At 44.0% G+C, this 24,784-nt stretch overlaps 1 protein-coding gene across 1 annotated transcript; it reads right to left on the bottom strand.

Annotated features, from left to right (window-relative positions):
• Positions 1–55: 55 nt before the first annotated feature.
• On the bottom strand, positions 56–24,012 carry YWHAG (tyrosine 3-monooxygenase/tryptophan 5-monooxygenase activation protein gamma). Its single transcript, XM_052655453.1, has 2 exons — positions 23,733–24,012; positions 56–3,449 (listed from the first exon to the last, which is right to left on the bottom strand). Exons 1-2 carry the CDS (start codon positions 23,817–23,819, stop codon positions 2,793–2,795), a joined length of 744 nt encoding a protein of 247 aa, XP_052511413.1. The 5' UTR covers positions 23,820–24,012; the 3' UTR covers positions 56–2,792.
• Between the last annotated feature and the right edge of the window lie 772 nt (positions 24,013–24,784).

Genomic DNA, 24,784 nt, shown 5'->3' with positions numbered 1-24,784 from the left:
AAACCTTCAAAAGCAAAGGAAAATTTCAACTCATTAAAATAAAACCAGGCAGCACTGACATCAGATCTGTAAGTTTATTTGCTCAATGTACGACAGCTACATAATGACTCACATTCATGATATTCCATCACTGAGGAAAACTGCTAAGAATGGTCCGTGTGTGAAAGAATTCCTTAGAGAAACACGGAGTTGGAAAAAAATAACCACTGATTAGACCTTAAAAATAGTTCACTGCATAACATGACAAAAAGCACAAAGGCTCATTCAGAGAACATATTCGGTGTTCTCCTACACCGTAATAGTTATAATTTCACCATGACAAACACCAGACATTAAGATTAAGCTAACACTGGTGTTTCTTTTGCTCCCCCCCCCAAAAAACAAAATGTGTAACTGCATGTCACTATAGCAACATCCAAAACAGATCAATTTGTTACGATCACTATTTGGTAGAGCAAACTTTACCCCCAAAAGGAAAAATTAAATTAAAAAACTTTAAAAAATTTGAAGACTTAATTTTTTTTTGTCATAGGAATACATAACACCTACAGTATAAGTTAATAAATTTCAAGCTACTGTATAGAAATACAACACTAGCATGCACAATATTGTATCAATAGAGTAATGGAGGAGTAATCATTTCACTGGAGAGACAGTATCATAGGCAAGTGCATTTCTTTAAAAATAAAGAAAAGAAAAGGAACCATTCAAGCTGCTTAAATATCAAGTCTCCCATTCCCTCTTCATTTTTTTTTTAGCCCTCAGATGTGGTTTTTATCTTGCATTATTCTAAAAAGCAGCCAGAGCCAAAGCTGAAATTTAAAAGAAAAATAGGTTTTGTAATTCCAGTAAATCATTTCCAAATGCCACAAGGGAAGGACACAACACTGCTCACTGGACATGAAGATAAAATTAAGGGAAGTCCCACCTGCCTCCCCCCTCCCCACCCCCAATCTCTTCCCATCCATGGCATTGACCTTAGGCCCCTGCTAGGGCGCAGAAGCTCTAAAGCTCTCTTCTCTTAGTTCTTCTGGTAGGCTCAGTTAACTGGGACTCGCTCTTGCGCACATGGAGGGGGCCTTCTAAGGAAAGTCATGCTGGGCAGCCTGTGCCACGTGGCAGGGCATCGCCACTCTTCTATCTTCACTGTCACCTGGATCCTGGTCACTGTGTGCATCTCACAACTGGAAGCTCCATTTTGGTTTTAACAAAAGCAACTGTCAGGTTTTTCCTCAATTATGACTCATTCCTCTGCCTGCCTAAATAAAACAAAGAAACAAACAAACCTGGTGTTGTTACCTATCTCGGCAGTTCATGCTATCACTTGTAAAAAAGCCTAAACGCACATGCAACAGGTCGTGTTTTCAGAAAGACTTATCCGAAATGAGAACGAAGGACCTAAGGCTGATGGAAACAAACTTGCGGAAAGAGTATGGTGGTTTCCATCAATTCTAAAATGTGCAAAGATGGCATAATCCAATTTTCAACTTCTACATTTTCATTAAAAGGAGAAAAAAAAAAGAAAAAATTGTGGTCAAATAGGAGTTAAGAATTTATTATCTGATAATGATGCTATTTTATTTTCCTACAATTCTTTGGGGGAAGGAGTGTTTTAACGGAGGAAAAACAGATACACGAGGTTCCCAAAACTGGACAGAATGTTCATGGAGAGAGCTCTTCCTTCAGGATTTTTCTACCAGTAAGCTCCTAGCACCTGAATTTCCACACACTGCACCACGAACCTTCTCAAAATGACCGCCAGCTTCTACAACCCAACAGCTTTTCAACCCGTCCATGCGCATGCTGTGGGCACGAGGTACAATGAGGAAGACCCAAGAGAGGAGACAGTTGGCAGTGCCACCCGAGGAAGCTGTGGCAACTGAAAAAACCCAGCACTTCTCTGAAATATCAGCACGATAAATGACATACAGACCTGAATTTTCTCTAGTTTTGTGGTGTTCAATATTTCTATTAAAGTGATTAATCGTTTGTTGTGGTAGATTTAAGAAGAAAGAAGGACAAAAATCCCACAGCCACCTGCCAAGCACCTATTAACCAAAATCTAACAAGTAGTTCTGATTCTCCTCAGGCAAGCCTGTTGGCCTAGGAGACAGAGAACAGCAAAACCGACCTGGATAAGGCTGAACAAAGATGTAAGAGCCAAAATAAAGAAAAACACACAATCAATGGCTTGATGTTAACATATGGCTGTAATGTAGAAATACTGTAAACTGCAATTTAGTGTTAATACTGTCAACTAATCTGAAAACTGGCATGGCCTAAACCATAAACAGACCTTACGTTCCATCAGCTTGGGATTTAATATTCCATGTCTGCTAAGAGTACACCCTGAAAAACAAAATGCACAGCTAAAACAGATGAGCTAGGAAGTACCCAAAACTTAAAAGACGAGAGCATATGTACATAAAAATCCTTACTGGAACCACAGAACTTATTGAATGAGGGCCATTCCGTTTTTTCTTTTCATCTTAAAACCCTATTTTCTAGCAATAAGTTAAATTAAAGACAGCCCCACTTGCATTAATCTACAGAACAGTCCATATGCCAGTGTGAGGCTGCTATTCCAAAACCAGCACAGCTAGCCTGACTTTCCACTAGTGGTATTTTGGCAAAAATGTCAAAAGAGGCGATCAAAGACAGGACAGGTCGTGGGTTTCTCCCTAGGAAGGTCATCCCTCCCTTTCCCTCCCCCACCCGACCCCCGACTCATGGGAAAAAAATAAAGACTGCAGTAGTAGCATCAGCGTGCGCTGCCAGTCCACCTGGGGGCCTTAATTGTTGCCTTCGCCGCCGTCGTCGTCTTGCTGGTCGCTCGTCCAGAGCGTGAGGTTGTCACGGAGCAGCTGCATGATCAGCGTGGAGTCCTTGTAGGAGTCCTCGTTGAGGGTGTCGAGCTCGGCGATGGCGTCGTCGAAGGCGGTCTTGGCCAAGTGGCAGGCTTGCTCCGGGGCGTTCTGGATCTCGTAGTAGAAGACGGAGTAGTTAAGGGCCAGGCCTAATCTAATGGGGTGAGTGGGCTGCATGTGCTCCTTGCTGATCTCGTGGGCTTCGCTGTAGGCCTTCTCAGACGACTCCACGACGGTCGCCCTCTTCTCGCCGGTGGCGACCTCGGCCAGGTAGCGGTAATAGTCCCCTTTCATCTTCAGGTAAAACACTTTGCTCTCATACTGGGTCTCGCTGCAATTCTTGATCAGGTAGTTATCCAGCAGGCTCAGCACATCCTGACATACGGCCTCCAACTCCTTCTCTATTTTTTCACGGTAAGCACGGACCATCTCTATTTTCTTCTCGTTACCGTCGGCAGATGTCTTCTGCTCGATGCTACTGATAACCCTCCAGGAAGAACGGCGTGCCCCGACTACATTCTTGTAGGCCACAGAGAGAAGGTTTCTTTCTTCATTGGACAGTGGCTCATTCAGCTCTGTCACCTATTGAAGAGGAAAGAAGAGCGAGCTGTTATGGCACAGGTGATGGCAAGTTGGGCTAATCCTATCTTTAATGCTACTAAAACACAGAGACGGATCAGCTGATTAAAGTCATCAACACACTGTGTGAGTACATGGGCGGGAGATGGAGAGGGAATCAGCAGCAAGAAGGGGAGAAACCGCAGCTGGCTCAATGGTGCACGAACCCCCTGCCTCCTCCCTAGAGGAGGACACACGTGCTCAGCTGTTTCCGGAAAGAACTATCAAGTCTAACACTTAGAAGAAAAGCCAAATTTTGACCTAAGTTACAAACATCAACAGTTCTCTTGAGCAGCATTACATACACACCAATGCCAGGGATTTTAATTAGAGGTGCCTTTTATACCTCATCAGTTTGTTTGTTTGAAACAGAAACCAGAATGACAGCTTCCTCCTACTCTTGCCCTGTCCGGCAAACATGAGTCCCATCTCTTTTGGGTGAGGGTATCTTGCATACTCGGTGAGAAAAGAGCGTCACCGTCAAGTTGACTTTGAGAAACACAAGCTTTCTCTGCTCTTAGGAAGATATAAATTCCAGGCAAGGGGCTGACTGATCACTGAGATATTAGCAACTTGGGGAACACATGTTTTAGTGTTTGGATACAATTAGCAACAAGATGAAGAGAGGAGCAAAGCACTTCTGAGCTGAGGTGGCCAACAGGAATTAATGCTCCTTTCAACCGTGCATTTCTAAAGGGTCTCCGCCGTCTCAAACACCAAGAGCCTTGAGCAAACAAAAGCGACAGCACACCTATGTTGCATGTTTCTATGACTACCGAACAACTGCATGTAATAAAGAAATTAGATCAAATGACTGAAACTACTTTTTCTTAAGTGATATTACCTGATTTCTGTGATGTCAGAGCCGTACACTTTAGGCTCTTATTGCTCTTCCCTCTTTTTCCTCCCTCTTCTGAGGTCACATTTTTACTTGTTTGGTTGACTACCACATCCAAACCGGTACCTACACAGTCACTGGCAGTATCAGAAAGCCCAGACCATGAGCTCTCTCCTCAGATTTTCAACAGAGATGTTTCCCTTCCTTCATCCTCTCAGGTGCCTGCGCTCAAGTAGTAACCTATTAATTGCAAGCAACTTCTGCTTTGTTCTCCCTCTGCCTAGAGCATTTACCGGTGTTCCTGCCTGGAAAATACACAAGAACCAGGTTCTATCTTCTGTGAAATCCTGCCCACTCCACTCCTCCCACCTGCAGTTAAACTGGCTACTCTCTGTTCACCGTGTAGATTACAGCATCCACGTAATGTTCTATTACTGCCAGATATGAAGAATGTAAACCAGACTTAGAGGTTTATATGTTTGCTTACTAATTCTCACATCTGGCCAATACTACATACTCAACTACCTTCTAAACTTAGGGTTTTTGTATGTTACCTTTTTATTACGTGTTACTGATTCCCCACCCTAATGTGAAGCACAAATAGCTCTAGCAGAGGTGGCCGAGGGGAAACAGATGCACGCTGGGGGACGAGGTTTCGGAACCTCAGCAGTGAAAGTGCGGTGTCCTAGCCACGGCGCCCCCAGGGACAATGTCCTGCACTTTAACTCTCCGTGTAGGATGCCTCTGCATTTCTTGCATCATCCAGGCTGTCTTCCCGAATCAAGTCTCACTTGTCTGCTCCAGGTGGTTCTCCAGTCCTTAGCTCCCTTATATCACTTCCTTTCCATGAACTTTAGTATCACATAGCCTGGAATAACTCCCTAGACTGGCTTTCCAACAGGCTGCGGCCTCTGTAGGCCTGAGCCCTGCACACCACAGGCCACCCACCCATAGTCACTGAATGTGCAGATACTGAAGACTAGCTGCCGCTCGCTCGTGTAACCTGACAAATGTCTCCCATGCAAGAAGCCCCAGTGCCTAAGGCCACTGGGGTCGCCTTCAGGCCTTCCCCCTAAATCATGCCATATTTATTTCAAGAGCCAGCAACTATTTAAAGTCCCAGTGACCTCACCAGTTCTCTATACCGTTAAGTCTTTTGCTGCGGGGCTGCGGAGACCAGAGCTGGCCATTTGCACTTATGCAACGTTTGTCCAGTTGCCTCAGACAAACTCGAACATGAAGATTATGAAATGCCAACATCACCTTTAGATACAGTAACTCAACCACATTTGGAACATACCCAGATGTTTTCTCTGCTACTGCAAAACTAAGTTAGAGGGGAAAACCTTTAACACTTAAAAAAAAAGTCTGCTCAAAGGCACTAAGATGTCTCTAAAAACCTTAAATCAGGTTTTTTTTTTAATCCTTAAGATTAAAATGACTTGTATGAGAGGTAATCTGTGGTTTTTAATTAAAATAGAGATCCCAACCATACTAGTTTCAAAAGTCAAGATAACTTTTAAGATCAAAAAAATTATTCACATAGTGTCCTAAAAAGGTTTAACCAAGATAGAATGAGTATTCAGTGTGGGAGGGGTGTGAGATGTGTATCATTTGGAAAGAAGGCAGTGTTTTTCAAAACGGCCACTGAACTGTTTCTAAACAGACCACGGGCCTATGTGGTTTCCCAAACGTACTGTCATGGCTACTGGAAAACGTGGGCAGTTTGCAAATTCTCCAGTTTTACATTCTGTTTAAAAATAAGATTAAGGTTTCTCTTCTCAACTCCTATGATACCAACCCAAGTTCAAATTTCTTTCAGTGAGTTCAAGACAGCTTTTAGCAGAAAGGTTAGAAAAATCTGTTATTCTCACCAACAGTAGAATCAGAATGCCCCAAATCCCAGCAGCTAAGGTATCCAGATATTAATTAGTATCAACTGTTTTCCCCTAACAGTTTATGAGGGGAGAAACCTTTTCCCCCTAAGATTAGCAACTCTTGAGGGGGCAGGGGGCATATGGGACCTCTGTGCCTTTCTCTGTGACCCCAAAACTGCTTTAAAAAATTGTCTATTAAAAACATATATATATATTAGCAGACACCGGGTGTCACATTTGGCCCCTCAAGCATTTTTGGTCCTCCTGTGCTTGGAGTGCTATTACCTCAAAGGGCCAAGAGGCTTTGAAAAGGGAAACTGAACACGCTACACCAGAAATAAAAGAAAAACACGAGAAGGTACAAGATGAGCACTGGTGTCCATGTTATCAATATTCTGAGCACACAGCAGAATAACCCACTGCAAGGAAATGCGCCACTGCTCTGCTTGCATACAGTTAACCATATAGTCTAGAGGATCTGGTGGTTTAGTCGCTAAGTCATGTCCGACTCTTGCGACCCCGTGGGCTGTAGCCCGCTAGGCTCCCCTGTCTGCGGGATTTTCCGGGCAAGAATACTGGAGTGGATCGCCATTTCCTTCTCCAGGGGATCTTCCCAACCCAGGAATCGAACCCCAGTCTCCTGTATTGCAGGCAGATTCTTTACCGACTGAGCTATGAGGGAAGCCCAGAGATGGCCTACTAAATATCAAATTAAAAAATTTTGTAAACTATCTGAATTTCATGTCGTGCATATCCGGACAAGACGCCTTCAATTTAAAGTACAGTGTGTGCAAAAGAAGAGTTAACACAACAGGCTTGAGATTGCTATCTTTAGAAAGGCCTGCTTGCGAAGCTGACCCTTGGCTAGCATTTGAGAACTAGGATTCTGGAAGGGTTCCCACTACCCCCGATTAAGAATGGCCCATTGGCCCTAAAAAGTTTGTCCAAACAATGTGTTCCTTCCAGAAGTCTTGAATTTGGTATGTGTGAGGCACAAAGTGCTCTGCAAACACGCCTCAGTTAAGACCTCTGGGAACTGAGTCTCTAATGAGCTTCCTTACCAGTAGACATTTCACACACACAGTCCACCTCAGTCTCCAGAGAGAGAAGACTCTGAGACCTGGCTTACTCTGCTCTTCACCCCAAGGACCTTTTCTCTTTGCTGCTTTAGCTTTGCATCCTTCCATTGTAATAAATCATAGCCAAGAGTATGGCTCTGGGACTTCCCTGGCAGTCCAGTGGTTAAGAATCTGCCCTGCAATACAGGGGACTTGGGTTCAAACCCTAGCTGGGGAACTAAGATGCCACACGCTACGGAGCAACTAAGCCGGTTCGCCACAACTAGAGAATCTGTGCACCACAAGTAAAGATCCTGCATGACCAAAGATCCTGCGTGCCTCAACTAAGACCAGACACAGCCAAATAAATAAATAATTAAATTTAAAAAAAAAAAGTATGGCTCTATATGCCGAGTCCTGGCAAACCACTGAACAGGGAAGGAGCCTTAGGGACGTCAATACCTATTCATTCTGGGAAATTTGATAACATGTCACATAAGGTCTGATGACAAGAAAAACACAGTTACAGGCCACTGCTTACCAGATAAGTCACCCGGCATTCACCAGGCACCTAGCGTGCGTCACATCATCCCTCCCTGTGCCAAAGACAGAACACCTGTGAGATGCCCTCAAGGTGCTAGTTCATGAGGAAGAAGCACAAATGTACTCACGTTAGATCACCAGTCACAGAGACACTCTCAAGGCAGCCAGAGTCTGCCTGGGAAACTCATTCGTTAGGCTTTTAAAAGGCAGCAGCAATGATCCTGGATAAAAATTGTGCTGCAGGGGAACATTCCAGGAGAGGAACGTCCCAGAAGAGTCAGGGAACTTCCCTGGCACACTCAGGGCTGAGCTCAAGGCCTCAGCGACGAGGAGAGCTGCTGGAGAACCTGGCCTTTCTGACAGCTGTCAGGTACCGTGTTCTCGCAATTGCCCCGATGTGGTGGACCTTATACTCAACAGGTGTGCTGCAGAGCAATGAATAGACTTTCCCCTCAAAATCAGTCCACTAACAAACAGCAGGGCAGGGACACGAACTCAAGTCCTCTGGTTTCAGATCCCAAGTCTCTGATGATGTAAACCCTGCCGTGTACCAGAGAAAGAACTAGAACTCAAGTCCCCCGGTTTCAAATCCCGAGTCTCTGATGATGCTAACTCTGCCGTGTATCAGAGAAAGAACTAGAACTCAAGTCCTCCGGTTTCAAATCCCGAGTCTCTGATGATGCAAACCCTGCCATGTACCAGAGAAAGAACTAGTTTCTCCAACACAGGCAACACCTTGTTTTACTGTACTTCACAGTACTGCGGCTTGTGGAGACTGATGGTTTGGGGCAGCCCTGTTTTGTCAGACTGATGGCTAGCAACTTTTAACAATAAAGTAATTTTTAAATAACAAGAACCTACTGCACAGCACAGGGAACTATACTCATATCTTATAATAACCTGTAATGGAAAAGAATCTGAAAAATATACACACATGTATATATAAAACTGATCACTCTGCTCTACTCTTGAAACACAAAACTGTAAATTAACTATACTTCAGTAAAAAAGATGTACTTTAAGACATGCTACTGCTGGGAATTCCCCTGGCAGTTCAGTGGTTAGGACTCCATGCTTTTACTGACAAGGGCCCAGGTTTGATCCAACTAAGATTCCACAAGCTGCACAGTGTGGACCAAAGACAAAAACAAAAACAAAAAAACAGAAAAACCTCAGCCACTTGCTAAAAGGAATTTAAAACCAATCGGTAATAGAAAAGTGAGCAAAAGGAATTGTAAAAAAGGAAAAAATTATATATATAGTTATATATATGTAAAACCCAAAGTCATTCATTTTATAAATGTTTTCTCCAATCAGACTGGCAAAACTTAAATACTTTGATGACTGACTGTGAAGGCTGACGGTGTGGATAAACAGGCACTACTACCATCCATTGGTGGATATCATAGATTAGTACAAACTTCAGGGAGGGCAATTTGGAACAACTATCAAAATTAAATACTAAAAAACCTTCTGACTCTGCCATTCCATTTCTAGAAATGGATTCACTGTGTCATTTCTAACAGTTAAACTCTGGAGCCACCTAAATGGTGGTCAATGGGAGTCTGGTTTATGAACATCCATACAAGGGAATTCTTGGTAGTCATTTTAAAAGTATTTGTATATTCTCACTGTATCTCTAGAAACGTTTCTAGATATTTCTGTATCACTGAAAACAGAGTGGCTGAGAGGCAGTCAAGGTTGATAAGGTTGAATTTTTGACCTGCTACCAGTAGTACCTACTCAAACAAAACCTCTCCATAATTTACTCAGTTAATCACATCCACCAAACTTTTTCGAACCAGGTTTAAAAAAAAAAAACTTAAAGCCAACAGTTTTATATAAGCAAGTTTACTAATGTAGTAAATTACTAACTCAAGCCCACATCTGCTGCTTTGCACTCACCACCTCACTTCTACCAAGAATACCTTTAAAAATAAACTTAGTTGCATAAAAATCTTTCATTATATCTTTACACAGATTAGGACTGATATACAGCAGTATATATACCACAGATTTTCAGCCCCGTTTCATTGAATTAGTTACTAATTTAATTCTAATATTTTCCCAGTTTATTCACTACCTAATCTTATGATTCCCAAATACCACTGATATTTGATATTTGTGCAAGGATATCTGCTGCAGAAACAAGGACAGTATTATGAATGCTATAATGTGCATCTTCGTTTCATTCTGAGTTTAATAGAATACTTCCAGGGTTTCATTCTTAAATCCTGACTCTTTGTTTAAAAGATATTTCTTTTAATAAATACTCATATATTCCGTATTTTTCTAAATAACTTTTGTAGTATCAGAAATGAGTTCTTTGACCAAAATTATAATTCCTCTTTGGTCCTCCAGATAGCTCTTTGTGATTCAGTATTGTTATTTCCATTTTAAAGAGTAGAAAATTAAGGCTCAGAGCCAAAGAGTGGAACCTAAGTCTCATGGCTTAAAATCTCATATGCTTTCCACTATATGATCAGTTCTTAACCAAGGAGGAGCTTCTTGTAAAATACTCTCCCTAGCAGCCCTAACCCTCAAAGACTCAGTACTGCATGGGACCCACACGAGTCTTTCTCCAGGTGAAGAACTGCAGGTGAACGTTCCTCAGAATGCTGAGTTACCACATGGCTCAGGCATTCCCCTCCTGCGGCTGCTAAGTCGCTTCAGTCGAGTCCGACTCTGTGCGACCCCATAGACGGCAGCCCACCAGGCTCCGCGTCCCTGGGATTCTCCAGGCAAGAACACTGGAGTGGGTTGCCATTTCCTTCTCCAATGCATGAAAGTGAAAAGTGAAAGGGAAGTCGCTCAGTTGTGTCCGACTCTTCGAGACCCCACGGACTGCAGCCCACCAGGCTCCTCCATCCATGGGGTTTTCCAGGCAAGAGTACGCCATCGCCTTCTCCCCATTCCACTCCTAGGGATACACAAAAGAGATATCCAAGTGTTAACAGCGCCAAGGTAGAAAAAACCCTGCTCCGAGTCACCAACACCCAGACCCAGGTCCCACAGTCTTCCTCACGCTACATACTCCTCTGCCCTCATGGTTTCCCTACCGCCCAAAAAGCACTTCCAGAACTCATGAAGAAAGATTTTCTGTAAGTCATCCTTTAAGCCCTAATTCAAATACCGCACTTACTTCCTGAAGCCTGAAAAACTCGCAGGCAGAACCAATTACGTTTACTGTGTTAGTAAGTTTCACCATGCACTTGTTACACTGCTTATTTCTCCTGCCTCAGGGTGTAACCCTGTACCTTGTTTCCGCCTCAAAAGACTAAAGTCCTTAAGAGCAGGGAGCACACTGCACTCATCAATCAATCACCACAGTACCTAGTCACTTCCCAATGTTTGCTAGGTGACATGAATGTCACAGGATGTATCCAGCCCAGACTAATTGCATGAATGGCCCACAGAACTCCTTCCAACTCTGTATGTGTGCGCGCGCTTAGCTGCTCTGTCGTGTCCGACTCTTTGCGACCCCATGGGCTGCAGCCCGCCAGGCTCCTCTGTCCATGGGGATTCTCCAGGCAAGAATACTGGAGTGGGTTGCCATGCCCTGTTCCAGTGGATCTTCCCACCCTAGGGATCAAACCCAGGGCTGCCAGACTGCAGATGGATTCATCGTCTGAGCCACCAGGGAAGCCCAACTCTCTGTGTATAGCCCCTTCCTTTTAAGTATGACTTTGAGGCTCCTTCCATCAAGAACAAGCATGTACTTCACCTCTATCATCTGAACTTGATCATGCGATTTGGTCAGCGGAGCATTACCAAGTATGAGGCAAGCAAAGGCCCGAAAAGTGCTTGTGAATCGGGGCTCGCTGCCGGGAACCAGGCCAAGGAAGCGTGGTTCACCCGGAGACGAGAGACCATGTGCAGAGGCCTCAGCCTCTTCATAGTTCATCTGGCCCCAAAGGAGCCTCCAACAGACCCCAACTACCTGGCCAGTCCACAGAACTGAGACAAACATTTGTCTCTCGTAGTTTGATACAAACAAAAACTTAGTATTAAACTGGTTATTGTTAGGTGCCACCAGCACCAAATACAAGAACAGTTGAACTTTAGCGTCAAGGTACAGGACTTGAAGCAAAAATAAGGCCACTTCATTAGCCCAGATTCCACCCATTGCTCCAGTCCGATCTCACTTTTCAACAACTGGGACATAAGCCAAAGCTCCACAGCATGCCATTTAACCCCACACGTCAGGAAACAGATATGCTATGCTCCAGCACACCCTTGGCTAGCAGTCAAATAACCCTATTCTAAAAATTAGCTCAATCAAAATTAGCTTAACAGGTTTTTATACATACAAGCCCATATTGACTCCCTCACAATCATCTCCTCTTTCTTGCCTTTTCTTTGCTTCTCAGATTTCTTCTGGAATTGATGTCATGTTCCCTTTCTTTGGGATTGTTGACTTGTGTCCAGACCTCTGGCCGACTTCCTTATCAAGGCTATTCCCTCAAATTAATTATAAACAACAGTTCGCTTTGATCTCATCAATTCCGACAACTTATCTTCAAACCACACCTTTGACCTCATTCACAATCATTCATTTTAAAAATTACTTTATATTGGATTTTCATTAATTTACCATGTTGTGTTAGTTGCCGGAGAAGGCAATGGCACCCCACTCCAGTACTCTGGCCTGGAAAGTCCCATGGATGGAGGAGCCTGGTAGGCTGCAGTCCATAGGGGTTGCGAAGAGTCAGACATGACTGAGCGACTTCACTTTCACTTTTCACTTTCATGCACTGGAGAAGGAAATGGCAACCCACTCCAGTGTTCTTGCCTGGAGAATCCCAGGGAGGGGGAGACTGGTGGGCTGCTGTCTGTGGGGTCACGCAGAGTCGGACACGACCGAAGTGACTTAGCAGCAGCAGCAGCGTGTATATGGAGGGGAGCATGGCAACCCACTCCAGTGTTCTTGCCTGGAGAATCCCAGGGAGGGGGAGACTGGTGGGCTGCTGTCTCTGGGGTCGCGCAGAGTCGGACACACCTGATGCGACTCAGCAGCAGCAGTGTTAGTTGCAAGTGCACAGCAAAGTGATCCCGTTGTACATATACACATATCCATCCTTTTCGGATTCTTTCCCCATAGAGGTTGTTACATAATACTGAGTTCCCTGTGCTGTAGACTAGGTCCTTGTTGGTTGTCTATTGTATATATAGTAGTGTGTATATGTTAGTCCCAGACTCCTAAGTTACCCACCCCCCAACAACCACCACCGCTGAAATCAAACTCCTGGGAGTCCACTGGCGGTCCAGTGATTAGGACTCAGAGCTTTCACTGCCCTGGCCTGGGTTTCAGTCCCTGTCAGAGAACTGAGATCCTGCAAGCCCATGTGGCACAGCCAAAAATAAATAGAAAATCAAACTCCTATCCTCTAATATTACCAGGCCTCACTCCCACCAATTAGATTTGCTCTTGAACACTCTCCTTTTTCTTTCAGCCCCTTCCCTTTAGGCTTCATTTCCTCCTTGTAAGGCAGATCCATCAAATTAAATTATTTCTGCATGAATATCAACTTTCCTATGCCTCGTCCTGCTGCTGCGCCAGCCCTAAATCCTCAATCAATACAACCACCCAGCCTGCTTTCTACTCTTACACCCAAAACAGAGGGGAGAGGACAGGATGAAGAGAGACCAACAAAAAAAGCCAGACTGTAGTCACTAGGAATTAAGGCTTTTTTTAAACCTCAGGCTGGGCCCCTCTTTCCTGCACTTGCCCATTAACATGTAGTCCAAGCTCAGGTTTACAGTAAGTAAATGATCCCTTTGAATTACATCTCCTACTTCCTGCAACACCAAGTTTCTGGAAACAAGTCTAACTTGTTACCATTTCTCCACCTTTCATTCACTCCTCAGCCCATTATTACTGTTCCAACTGTCTTCCTACTTCACATGTCCTGTGTTCTCCTGTCTTCCTCTTACATCCTGTTCCAGGCACCACAGAAGTGTGGTTCCCTAGGGTTCACATTTTGACTCTGACTCTCCATTCTGCCTGGATGACCTTATTGTGCCTGGTTTTAACTGGCATGGATTCATAGGAGATTCCCACTAGACTGTCAGTTCTATGAGGGCAGGGGATATTACATTCTCTAGGTCTGAGAGTAGTCTGGTCATTAGTGGTTCCTAAGTAATTTGTTTCCTTAATGGAGGAGTAATAAGTAACTCTGAGAGTTTAACCTGTGCCATGCACTCTTCTAAGGGCTTTTCCTGAGTTAACGTGTAGCCATGATGTCTCTACTTAAAGTTTGCTCTTGAACACTCTTAAATGTTTCCTTAAATACAGCATGACAGCAACTGACTTCATCTCCATCATTTCTCCTTCTATCTCCAGCCATCAAATTCTCTCTCCTATCCGCCCTCACCGTCCCTGCCCTGGTCCTCATCCTTTGCGACTATGCCCTGTGATTATTTATCAGTCTTGCCCCACTCTCCTCCTATTCAATTTCCACACTGCTGCCACGGCTCTCAACAAACCAAAACTGGGATGAGGATCCCTTTCTGCCAAAAATCCTTCAATGACTGTCCATAGCCTAAGAAAAATCCAAACTCTGTAAGGCCCTTTGTGAACTGCCCCACTCTGGACTCATTTCCTAACATTCTCTCAGGGCAACCAAGAGTGAGGGCGTGAGTCACGCAGCAGATTCAGCTGTCTGTACATTCTGAACCTGAACAATGCCCCGCCTTCTGCCTGGACACTCCTGCCTCCAGCCTTCTCCCCTCCACACCCCCACCATGCCCATCCCCACACCCCTACCTCTGCTATCATTTCCAAGAACCGTTCCCTGACACCCAGGCTGACTTCAGTTGCCCTCCCAGTTGGATATTCCCACCCACTGAGGTTCAGTAATCCCCCCTCTCACAGCTCTATCTCCCCTGGGTGATTTCTGGATCAGTCCACTTCTGGCAGTTCACTGAGCATCTACAAAGCATTCAAGTTAACATCCTTTTCTTCCTTTGATCTTCACTGAAATCCCCTCGAAATATGTTTCCAAAAAAAACACAAACCAACATGTTTCCACACTCCTGCTTGTGAATTCCACATAAGATAGTATTACTTTTGATGAACAAAAAAGTCACAGCTTCCTCCCATTTCTTTCAAGTGAGGGATACTCTTCCATTCAGCCTAAGTGGCATACTTTACTTCTGGGCAATACCTGTAAGATTCCAATGGCAAAACCATGATACTTATCTCCTTGTGCTAAAAATTACAAGTTCTCCTTTGGTAAATGATACTTAAAACATACCAAGATCATGGGACCAAATATTTTCTAAAAGAAACCAGGTTACACTCATATGCAGTCTTAGGGCTCACATTTATTTATGATAAATACACTCACATTTATCTTAGTGATGTCCTAAAGAAGTCCGTTCTGTATTTAAAATCTAGACTAAGCAACAACCGTCTCAGGGACAACTAAATGGAAAAGTATTAAATATACAACAGTTTGAAAGAATTTCAAAGCTTCTGCAAACAGTGGAACACTGACTAAAAATTAATGAAAACAGGTCATTGAGACAACAGCTTAAAGATCATCAGTCTCCATATATACACCCTATGACTCCTTTTTGAAAACTAAAAAGCCTTTTAAAGAGGCTGAGATTCAGAGAAAAAAAAACAAAACTTTAAACTCAAGACTTAAGCATATTAAACACTTACGCCTATAAAATGGGACCATCACTTTTATAAAACTGTTGTGAAATTAAATGGGGAAAAATACAGCCAAAGTGATAGCAAATGTTCAATTATATTGGAATATTTTTATCTAAGACTGTGTAACTTAAAATATTTTTGTCTTCTCAAAAAGATCATAGTCAGTGCAGAAATCTACAGAACAGATGTGAAAAAAGTCATACCGAAAAGTACACTAGGTTTTATACTGCGGACCAGATGCTTAGTTTAACGCACCAACATTTCAGGGTAATGCTATGCCGTAACAAATTATAGTACTGATGTGATTTTCACAACAGATATCAACACTTGCTAAAAAACTGGTCTTAATCAGTCTATTAAAAAGTTTATTATGTGTATATACAGCCAGCCAGATTAGGAAGAGAATAACCTGACCAAAATGCAAGAGTGCCATAAATCCAAAGCAAGAACGAGTGACAGTATCTGTTTTGGGGAATCTATATGCTAGACATAATTTTAAATAAGTAATACCAATAGAAATGTATTTTATGCAAGTTTTAAACTTCACTTTGTTACTACAGCTGCTTGAAGTTTTTACCATCTTGTTTTTCCTTCCTCAATAAATGAGTCTAGTTCCAAAAATCTAGCCTTTTTCTGCACAACTTTCAAATGGTAAAAAATAAAAAGGCAGTATACTCACCCATTATTACTGATGTCACTAAATTGGTCAACTCCATACTTCTGAGCACGGATTCAAATTCGGGATGTCTGGGCCCAGACGGCTAGTGTGTATACTTTCTGCTGCTGCTGCTAAGTCGCTTCAGTCGTGTCCAACTCTGTGCGACCCCATAGACAGCAGCCCACCAGGCTCCCCGGCCCCTGGGATTCTCCAGGCAAGAACACTGGAGTGGGTTGCCATTTCCTTCTTCAATGCATGAAAGTGAAAAGTGAAAGTGAAGTCGCTCAGTCGTGTCTGACCCTCAGCTACCCCATGGACCGCAGCTTCCCAGGCTCCTCCGTATGTGGGATTTTCCAGGCAAGAGCACTGCAGTGGGGGGCCACTGCCTTCTCCAGTGCATACTATCTCCCTACCTACTTTTACTTATTCACACATACAATCAGTAGTATGCTGACTTTAAGGCAAAAGTGATTTTTAAAAAGATGCTTGGCAAGCAATGAGATGGAACAAAAGCAAAACTTGTTTCCCCACATCGTTCTTAACAAATCAACTGGGTTTTAGCGCTCCTATCGAACTGGTGGGACTTCCCTGGTGGCTCAGGAAACAACCCGCCTGCTTATAATGCAGGAGACTCGGGGTTTGATCCCTGGGTAGGGAAGATCCTCTGCAGGAGGGCATGGCAACCCACTCCAGTATTCTTGCCTGGGAAATCCCGTGGACAGAGGAGCCTGACGGGCTACGGTGCAGGGGGTTGCCAAAGAGTTGGACACAACTTAGGGGCTAAACAACAATCAAATTGGTGATAACAGTCACAACTGAGAAAAGGTATCAGCCTCTCTTGAACCCTTTCCAATAAAGGCAATAGAAAAGAAGTCCTGTAATGAGAGAACCCTTCTGTAAACCTACAGCCACAGCATCCTCTTTCCTCCACCCACTCAAGAGCCATCTAGTCTTTTTCTCCTCCTCACGAGCAAAGGCTGATGGGAAGCAGTGCTTTGGATGTCAACCGAAGAGAAACACTCCTCTGAAAATCTAGGAAAAACTTCATCTGCCATCTGGATTAAATGCTTTAAGCAAGAAACTACACTCTGAGGTTGCCAAATTTGAATGTAAAGCGATCTTGCCAGTAACTGGAACATTTGCGGGAAATAAGGGGTAATTTTAGGTCGATAAAAAGCCATCATGCAAGATGGTAAATACCAAGGGAACCAGAGAATAGTGAAGTATACAGATGGATGACTGGCCAATATGCTGACAAATGGTGAAATTGGTTATATGGGGTTATATCATGCTATTTATCTTTATTTTGCATATAAAGTTCCCATACTAGTTTTTATTTTTTCAATTTCCTTTTTAAAGGCACTCATTCCATCCATCCTCACTAAAGCAGCAAAAGGGAGGCTTGGAGCACATAAGCTAGCAGTTCAGCTTTCCCATTTCAACCTTATTTTTTCTTTTTGGAGCCAAAAGGGCAACAGAATATCCTTGACCTTTGAACCATGTGTACGTAATATCTAGCTCAACAATTACATCTTCCAAAACTTTTGAGATAAATACCACTACTGGTGACGGTTTCAAGTTCCTTAAAAATTCTCAGCTGTTCTTGCAACAATTCCACTTTTGGGTCTCTGTCCTAATATGCAATCTGTGTTGAAAGCTTTATCCACAAAGATACTCATGCAATATCTATAAATTTGGAAACAGCTTAAATGCTAAGCAAAAAATACTTAAAATTATGACACATCTGCAGGTCTGTTCAGCTATTAAAATACTGATTAACATCAAGGGAAAAATTCAAGGTACAAAACCCTGTAGAATGACATGATGGGAATATCCCTGGCATATGGATTATGGTGATACTTGTCATCCCCCCCAAAAAATTTTCTAGTGTCCTAAAGGCCAGATATTTTGTCATCAGTTGTCAGTTTCAATGGTGACAGCCTTCCAACAACCAGACTCCCTTAGATCACAGCATGCCCAAATTCAAGCTGGACATACTCATCCAGCTTTCCTTGTCTCAGAATGCTATTCTGCTGTTCTTATCCTATCCTGGTTAATGCTCCTCATCCTCATGGATTGGGTCATTTTCAACCTACTTAAAAAAAATAAAAAATCCAGGGTCTGAACTCAACGTCTGTTTTTATTACACAGATGTAGTGAGAGAGTCCAGAGATGAGTCAAACGTGCAGCACAGAGTATGATTTGAAAAGAACATCTAACCGTGGGTCTAGCCATGCCAGACAGGCCCTCAGGTAAGAATGAATATCCTGGCGGGAGTGTGGGATTGGTTTGCAGGTTTCCATGCCAGGCCTCTGCTGCAAAGACACACTCATTCGCTACTTCACATTAGACCTGCACAAAAGGAGCACTGTGCTAAACTGAATGGCACGGATTACAACCATCAGTCGAAAACTTTTAAGCTGATTTTGACATCCCTTAAGTACCTCGCTCATAGGCAACTTTTCCCCTAGATCTTGGTTAACTGAATATGGCAGCTTAAGTGTCATATTAGTAACTCCTTTCAGAAAGCTCAAGAGGTTTGAAATGATCTCTCTTCAAAACAAACCTGTTTTTCAAAGCATTCCTCCTGTTACCTCTTAGCCTTCTCTCACTTCTCACACCGCCACAGCTGCTCTTCACACTCGGCCATGGGGAGGAGGGGAGGGGATTCCTCCAGCGCTACCGTCATTCCACGTTCAGCTGCCCACTGTCGTCACTGCCATACTCCCAGCTCTGGCACCCCCCTTCTAGTAACAGAACTTTCAGGAGGGAAAAGCTGACACTACACCTGGATCCTGCTCACCAAGTCCGGCTTTACACCTCTCCAAAAATAAGACATTGCTACAAAGATTAAGACCAGTGAGTTTACTTGCAATTTTTTTTATGTCTTATATGTAAGAACACTCTCATTTCTACCTACCTATTCACAACCCAACTAAAGCTATGCACCCCATTAACAGTGTTCAACGTAGATAAAGGAAAAATCTACCTCCTGGGACACTCTTCTAAGTAATATGCTGACAAAAATTTGGTTTAGACTTATTCAGTTCTTTCAAAAGAGCGAAAGAAAAGGACTAGTCTTAAAAGATTTACAGATTTTTATTGTTTCTGCAAAATCATGGAACCAATCCAATGTAACCATTTATTTAAAATTAAACCTCTCCTTTGGGAATTTTTGTTGATTGCTCTTCCTGTAACTATTTTTTCCCCCTAAATTAGTAAAATCAAAAATTCAAGGATCTCTGCAAGTGCCAATCTAAAGAAAGATAACAGGGCTTCATACTAAATCAAAACTAATACCTCAAAGGGAATTTGGGGAGGACAACAGAAAAATGGTTATGAGAGCAAAGGCCATAAGGCAGCTTGTTGGTAGACTTTATAACCTAGAAAGTCAATGGGTGCCCCATAATCACAGTTGTTGCGTCTAACAAAAACAGCTTAGAAAAGAAGACAAAAGAGAAGACAATGGCTTATATACGACTTTTTTCTCTATTAAACGTATATAAGGCCTTTGCCTACTTTTCTTCCTCATCTCATGGAATCTGGGAGGAATACAGAAGTAATCAGATGCCCTACCAGATAAAAGTGTTAGGGCTGATCATACCAGAGGCAAAACATTGCTCCTGGCCGCTCAGAAGCACCAAAACAATATATTTAGCATCTTATTTATGAGAAGCCCATGCGTGAACAGCTCCTGACTCAACACTGCAGGAACTGCCGCCACACAGCAGGGCAAGTGTGTCTAACAAAGTCAGTCAGCCTTGGGGTGGAAAATGAGTGATCATAAGAACACCAGCATAACTTCTATAATCTCCAAATAGTTAATAATAGTTTGCTCAGATTTCAGGTAAACTGTTCTTATTTGGATGAGCATCACAGTTTTTAAGCTCTGGAACTTTTTAAATGGAAATACAAACCAAGCCAAAAGAAGTCCCCCCTCCTTTTTTTTTCAGTTTAGGCTGAAAAGGTTCAGATGTTAGAAAACAAAGACAAAGGGATACTGATTACCACTGGCTGAGAGTACTTCATTACTGACACATTCCTGAATCAGTAATCATGTGCTGAAATCCAGCCAGCTATGGCCAACCATGGTCACTTTTTAAAAATATCATTTTTCCCTTTTCTAGAGTGCTACTGAATAGTACACTTGAAAAGGGTTAGTTTATGCCCTGTGACTGTTACCTCAACAAAAAAGATTCAAATCATTTTCTCCACTCTTTTTGGTAATTTAACTAGAGTTTGGTTTAATAAATAAATAAGGCTTCCTCCAAGTACCAGAAGATGAAATCCTCCCAGGGTCTGCAGTTAATCTAATGAACTGTAATGAAGATGCACATTGAGCAACATCTTTTATCTCGATTAAAAAAAACCCATATGAAATTGTTTAAATAATTAGAAGAGGCACTTAGTAGTCATTTAAGTTATCGGGAAGGTGAACACAAAAAGCCAACTGTTATCTGTATTCTTCCACTCCAAAGAGAACAATTGAAGCCACATGATTTCGATTATAATAATGGCTGGCAGAACTCCACAAAGAGTCTACAGAGGTGTCATTACTCCATTAGTGATAATGGCTATTGATCTAGCCTCCTGGAAGAGCTAGTAGAAAAAAACAGAATATTTAACATAGTTAAAAAAAATTTTTTTTAAGTATATAGATTCTGCTAGGAAGGCATTTTTACATAATTAGGATAGACTTTTGCCACTAATGCCCCTCTGCCACCAACACACCATAAAATGTTTATCCCAGTAACTTCAACATTAGTTGCCTAGAACCTTTTCTCCCCAGCCCCTCCCAAGGCAAATACCAGTAGCTCAAGAGGCTGTTAAAATCCAAAGGACAAGTCAGTATTGTCTAACAAGTAGGAAATATCTAGGTGTTCGCCTCTTTTTAGATACAAGCCTACACGTCTGTCTTAAAAGACTAAACTTCCTTCTTTCCTCTTTTTCAAAATACATATTATTTCTATCTTGGTTGCACACCTATAACTATCACAGGTCCTGTTTATTACTAGGGTACCTTCACTAGATAGGAATAAATTTCACCACTCTAGCATCTGGATGAGTTCAACCTTAGAACTCACTTTAGTGGTAAGACTGAGTATTTTCTATCTTCCTGTATTTTCCAAATTCTGTGGTGACTTTAAAGAAACAAGGCTTAGTTACCTTTTTAAAGCATCTACATTTTTTATTTAATCCTCACAACTGTTTCAAGTAGGTGTTGACCCATTTTACAGATGAGAAAAGGAAGGTCAGACGTAAGACCAATTCCTCAAAATCACAGTGAACAGATTTGCTTGGAAAAAGGTCTGCTTTATTTTATAAAACTGTTTTCCTTCCTCCATACTCCATTAAGGAGCATAAGCATAGCAAGAGAAGCTTTCCAAATCTCAAGCTGGTGTCTGTAGCAGATTCTCATTCCCTAACGTTTACTGAAAATGTCCCAGTAGGAAGTCATAATCTTTTTTAAGGTTTCTATTAAAACTTGCCAAATTAATAATCTGCAATAAACCCACATATACCCCTACACTATGAGTATAAAACATATTCTTGTTTTAAAATTTTCCATCTCTAGTCCTTCAATGCCCAAGGTTATTATTGAGATGAATGTTTAAAAACATGACTGTATCTTATAAACTTTCAAGAAAATTGGCAATAGGAAAGGTGAACAGGCATATCCAGAGATCCCTGGCATGCCTGCGTCAGGATAAAGGACATTCTTCTTTGGGGGACCAATTCTCTTCTGGCAGAAGAGTAAGTGCTCAATTCCACCTGGCTTATCTGCTAATTTCTGCATTACCCTGGACAAATGCCATTTGCATACTCCCTACCAGCCCTGAGGTGCATTGCAGCCTCTGTGTCATTGTGTGTGACATCACTGGGTTGCTATGGATATAGGTGCGAGGTCACTCGCTTTCCTGTGAAACTAGAAATAGGGAAAAATGAGAAAAGTCTAAATAACGTGAACTAAAGATATAGATATCCACTGAAGTGCAACTTATCATTTGCGCCTTATAAAGACAGCGACTGTGACAGTATATTAATACAGCAGTACTCCCAATTTCAGAACCAATCCTCTTCCTTAATGAGATGAAAATCTTCTCTGCTAATGTAGCTGGTTTAAATGTAAAGGCATCAGCCTTGTCATCTCCTGTGAACCAGTAGAGTTATTCGAGAATTAATTAATCTGTAATGCCTATACCACTTCATTAAAGAGGTTTCATGTGCAAGGTACACTCCTGTATCCGCTGCACACTGGAGATGCATTTTAAAACCTTTGTTACATAAGGCAGGAAGTTAGATATTAAAATAGTGAGACTGAAATCATTAGATATATATATTCCATTTAGTAATGCTCAATATGTCCCCCTCTAATATCAAACTGGTTGACCGCCCATCAGATAAATGTAGCATTACTGACAAAGTGGTGCAATACAGGCAGGAATCTGCAAAATGCGACAGCTGGAGATCAGTATTCTCTTTTCATCAGCATTGAGGATGCGCTAGCTTTTTTTTTTTTTAAGCTTCAGATGTGTCTAACAAAACAAATTAAAAAAAAAAAAAAAAAAGACTTTTTCCCCTTTAAAATAACTCCTCCCCAGCCTCCACCCAGTCTAGGCTCTCTGCAATATGACAAATGCAGAATCTTCTGGAATGACTTGATACTGCCTCCCACCACCGCTTTGTTTGCAATATCCGATCAGAGAGAATATTTTTTTCAACTTAAAAGGAATTTCAACAGATGTGTGCCTGTATTTAAAAAAGAAACAGCATATGTCACAAATTGAACCAGTCGGCTAAATTCACAACCTTTATTTTAGAGACAATACCTACCCTTTCAATACGAGCACAGTAAGAAAAAAAATGGAGATGACATATTGAGAACAATCAATGAAAACGCTAGCGAGACAAACGTGCCCCCCTTCCTAAAGGCAAGAAGAGGGCTTGCTTTGGGGAATGGAGAGAGGGGAGCCTTTTGTTAAGAAAAACGTGAGCATGGAGGTTTCGATTTTGCACCATTGAGTCCAGATTTTCAGGAGACCCTACATTTTTTCTCGAGGAGGTTCTAAAGGATCTGTCTGCAGAAGGTAGTGGGAACATTTGGGGAGTGGGGTGGGTGGGCGGGGGGGGGAGTATTAGAAAACCCGGAGACCTGCTGAGTGAATGGGAAAGGCGCCGCCCAGACATCAGGGAGAAAAGAGGAACCGCATCCATGCGGTCCCCCGCCCCCACACGCCCAGGCTGTGGGAGGAGGGGGAAGTGGGGCACAAAGGATGCGCACTGCCCCCCGCTCAGGTCCCCAAGCCGACCCGAAGGCGCGGCGGCCGGAGACCCCGCTCCCGAGACCAGCCCCGAAAAGACCCCGCCCCAGCCTGGGCGCGCGGGGAGGGCCGAGGCGGCCGGGCCGCCGGCCCTAGGGGACGCTCGGGGAGAGGCCGCGTCACACACCTGGTCCTCAGCGTTCTCGGGACCCTCCCCGGCCCCCTCAGGGGCATCCAGACCTGCAGTCGCCGACGGGCGACTAGTCCCCGGGCAGAGCCCGCGAAGGCCCGCGTCCGCGAAGGGGCTGGGGCGAGGCGGAGGGGGAGGGGAGGGGAGGGGAAACTCACGTTCTTCATGGCAGCGGCCATGTCGTCGTAGCGCTCCGCCTGCTCCGCCAGCCGGGCTTTCTGCACCAGTTGCTCGCGGTCCACCATCTTCACGGGCTGGGTCGGGCCGGACGAGGATGATCCGGGACGGCCTGGAGGGCTCGGAGGGCGGCTGCGGCGCGGCTGGAGCCCGTGTGCTGGAGGGACCGACCCACACGAGACGTGAGCGGCTCGAGGCGACGGGCGCGGAGGCTGCGACTCGAGCTGCGACCGCGGGACCGGGCGCGAGGCGGCTGCGGCGGCTGTGCGTGCCGCGGGCGGACAACCCCCTGCAGCCCCGCCCACGCCGCGTGACGCAGACGGCTCCGCCCACCAGCCCGCGCGAGGCCCCCGCCCCGGCCCCGCCCCGACCCCTTCCGCTTCTCGGGTTTCCACTCCCCGACTCAGCTCGCTACCGCCTCCCGGGTATCCCCTTCTTCCCCGGTGCCCCTCGACAAGCCCCGTGCTTCACTTCATCCGGCTCGCTGCGCCCTAGCTTCTCCAGACGATCCCCCACCCACCCTGGACCTGCAGACCCCAACCCTGCCAGGCCCCCGACGCGTGGGCCCCTGGGAGTTGTAGTTCTCCCTGGGATGGGGTAATATGTTGGGGAGATCAAGGACAAAGGGGCGGTCAAGACTACATCTCCCAGTGGTCATAGCGGGACAGATGAAGGAGGATTGAGGAGGTGGTGTGGGGCGGGTGGGGGAGGTCTAATTCCGCGGCTACTGGGGACCCCTGGCGGGGACTAAGGCTGCCCGAGTCCGAGCGAGTGCTGATTCACGGCCCCGCCCCATATTCTTTTGAAATTACTGGGGGAGGGGGGCCAGGACCTCAGCCCTAGACCTTGTTTCCGAGATAAAACAGCAGGCCCCCGGGAGACTGGGAAGATGGGACGCATTCACTACTGATCCAAACTGTCTGGGTGGTACTCACCTCAGAGATGGTTGAATTAAAAGAGCCAAACCTTGGGGGGACTGCCACCCTCCCGCACAAGGTTCCGTCTCTCCTTCCCCGCCTCGAGGTTCTTGGAC

This window comes from Budorcas taxicolor, chromosome 2, assembly GCF_023091745.1.
Source record: "Budorcas taxicolor isolate Tak-1 chromosome 2, Takin1.1, whole genome shotgun sequence".
In the NCBI taxonomy this organism is placed as follows: Eukaryota; Metazoa; Chordata; class Mammalia; order Artiodactyla; family Bovidae; genus Budorcas; species Budorcas taxicolor.
Note: the sequence above shows the minus strand (reverse complement) of the source record. Positions and strands in the feature narration are given on the sequence as shown.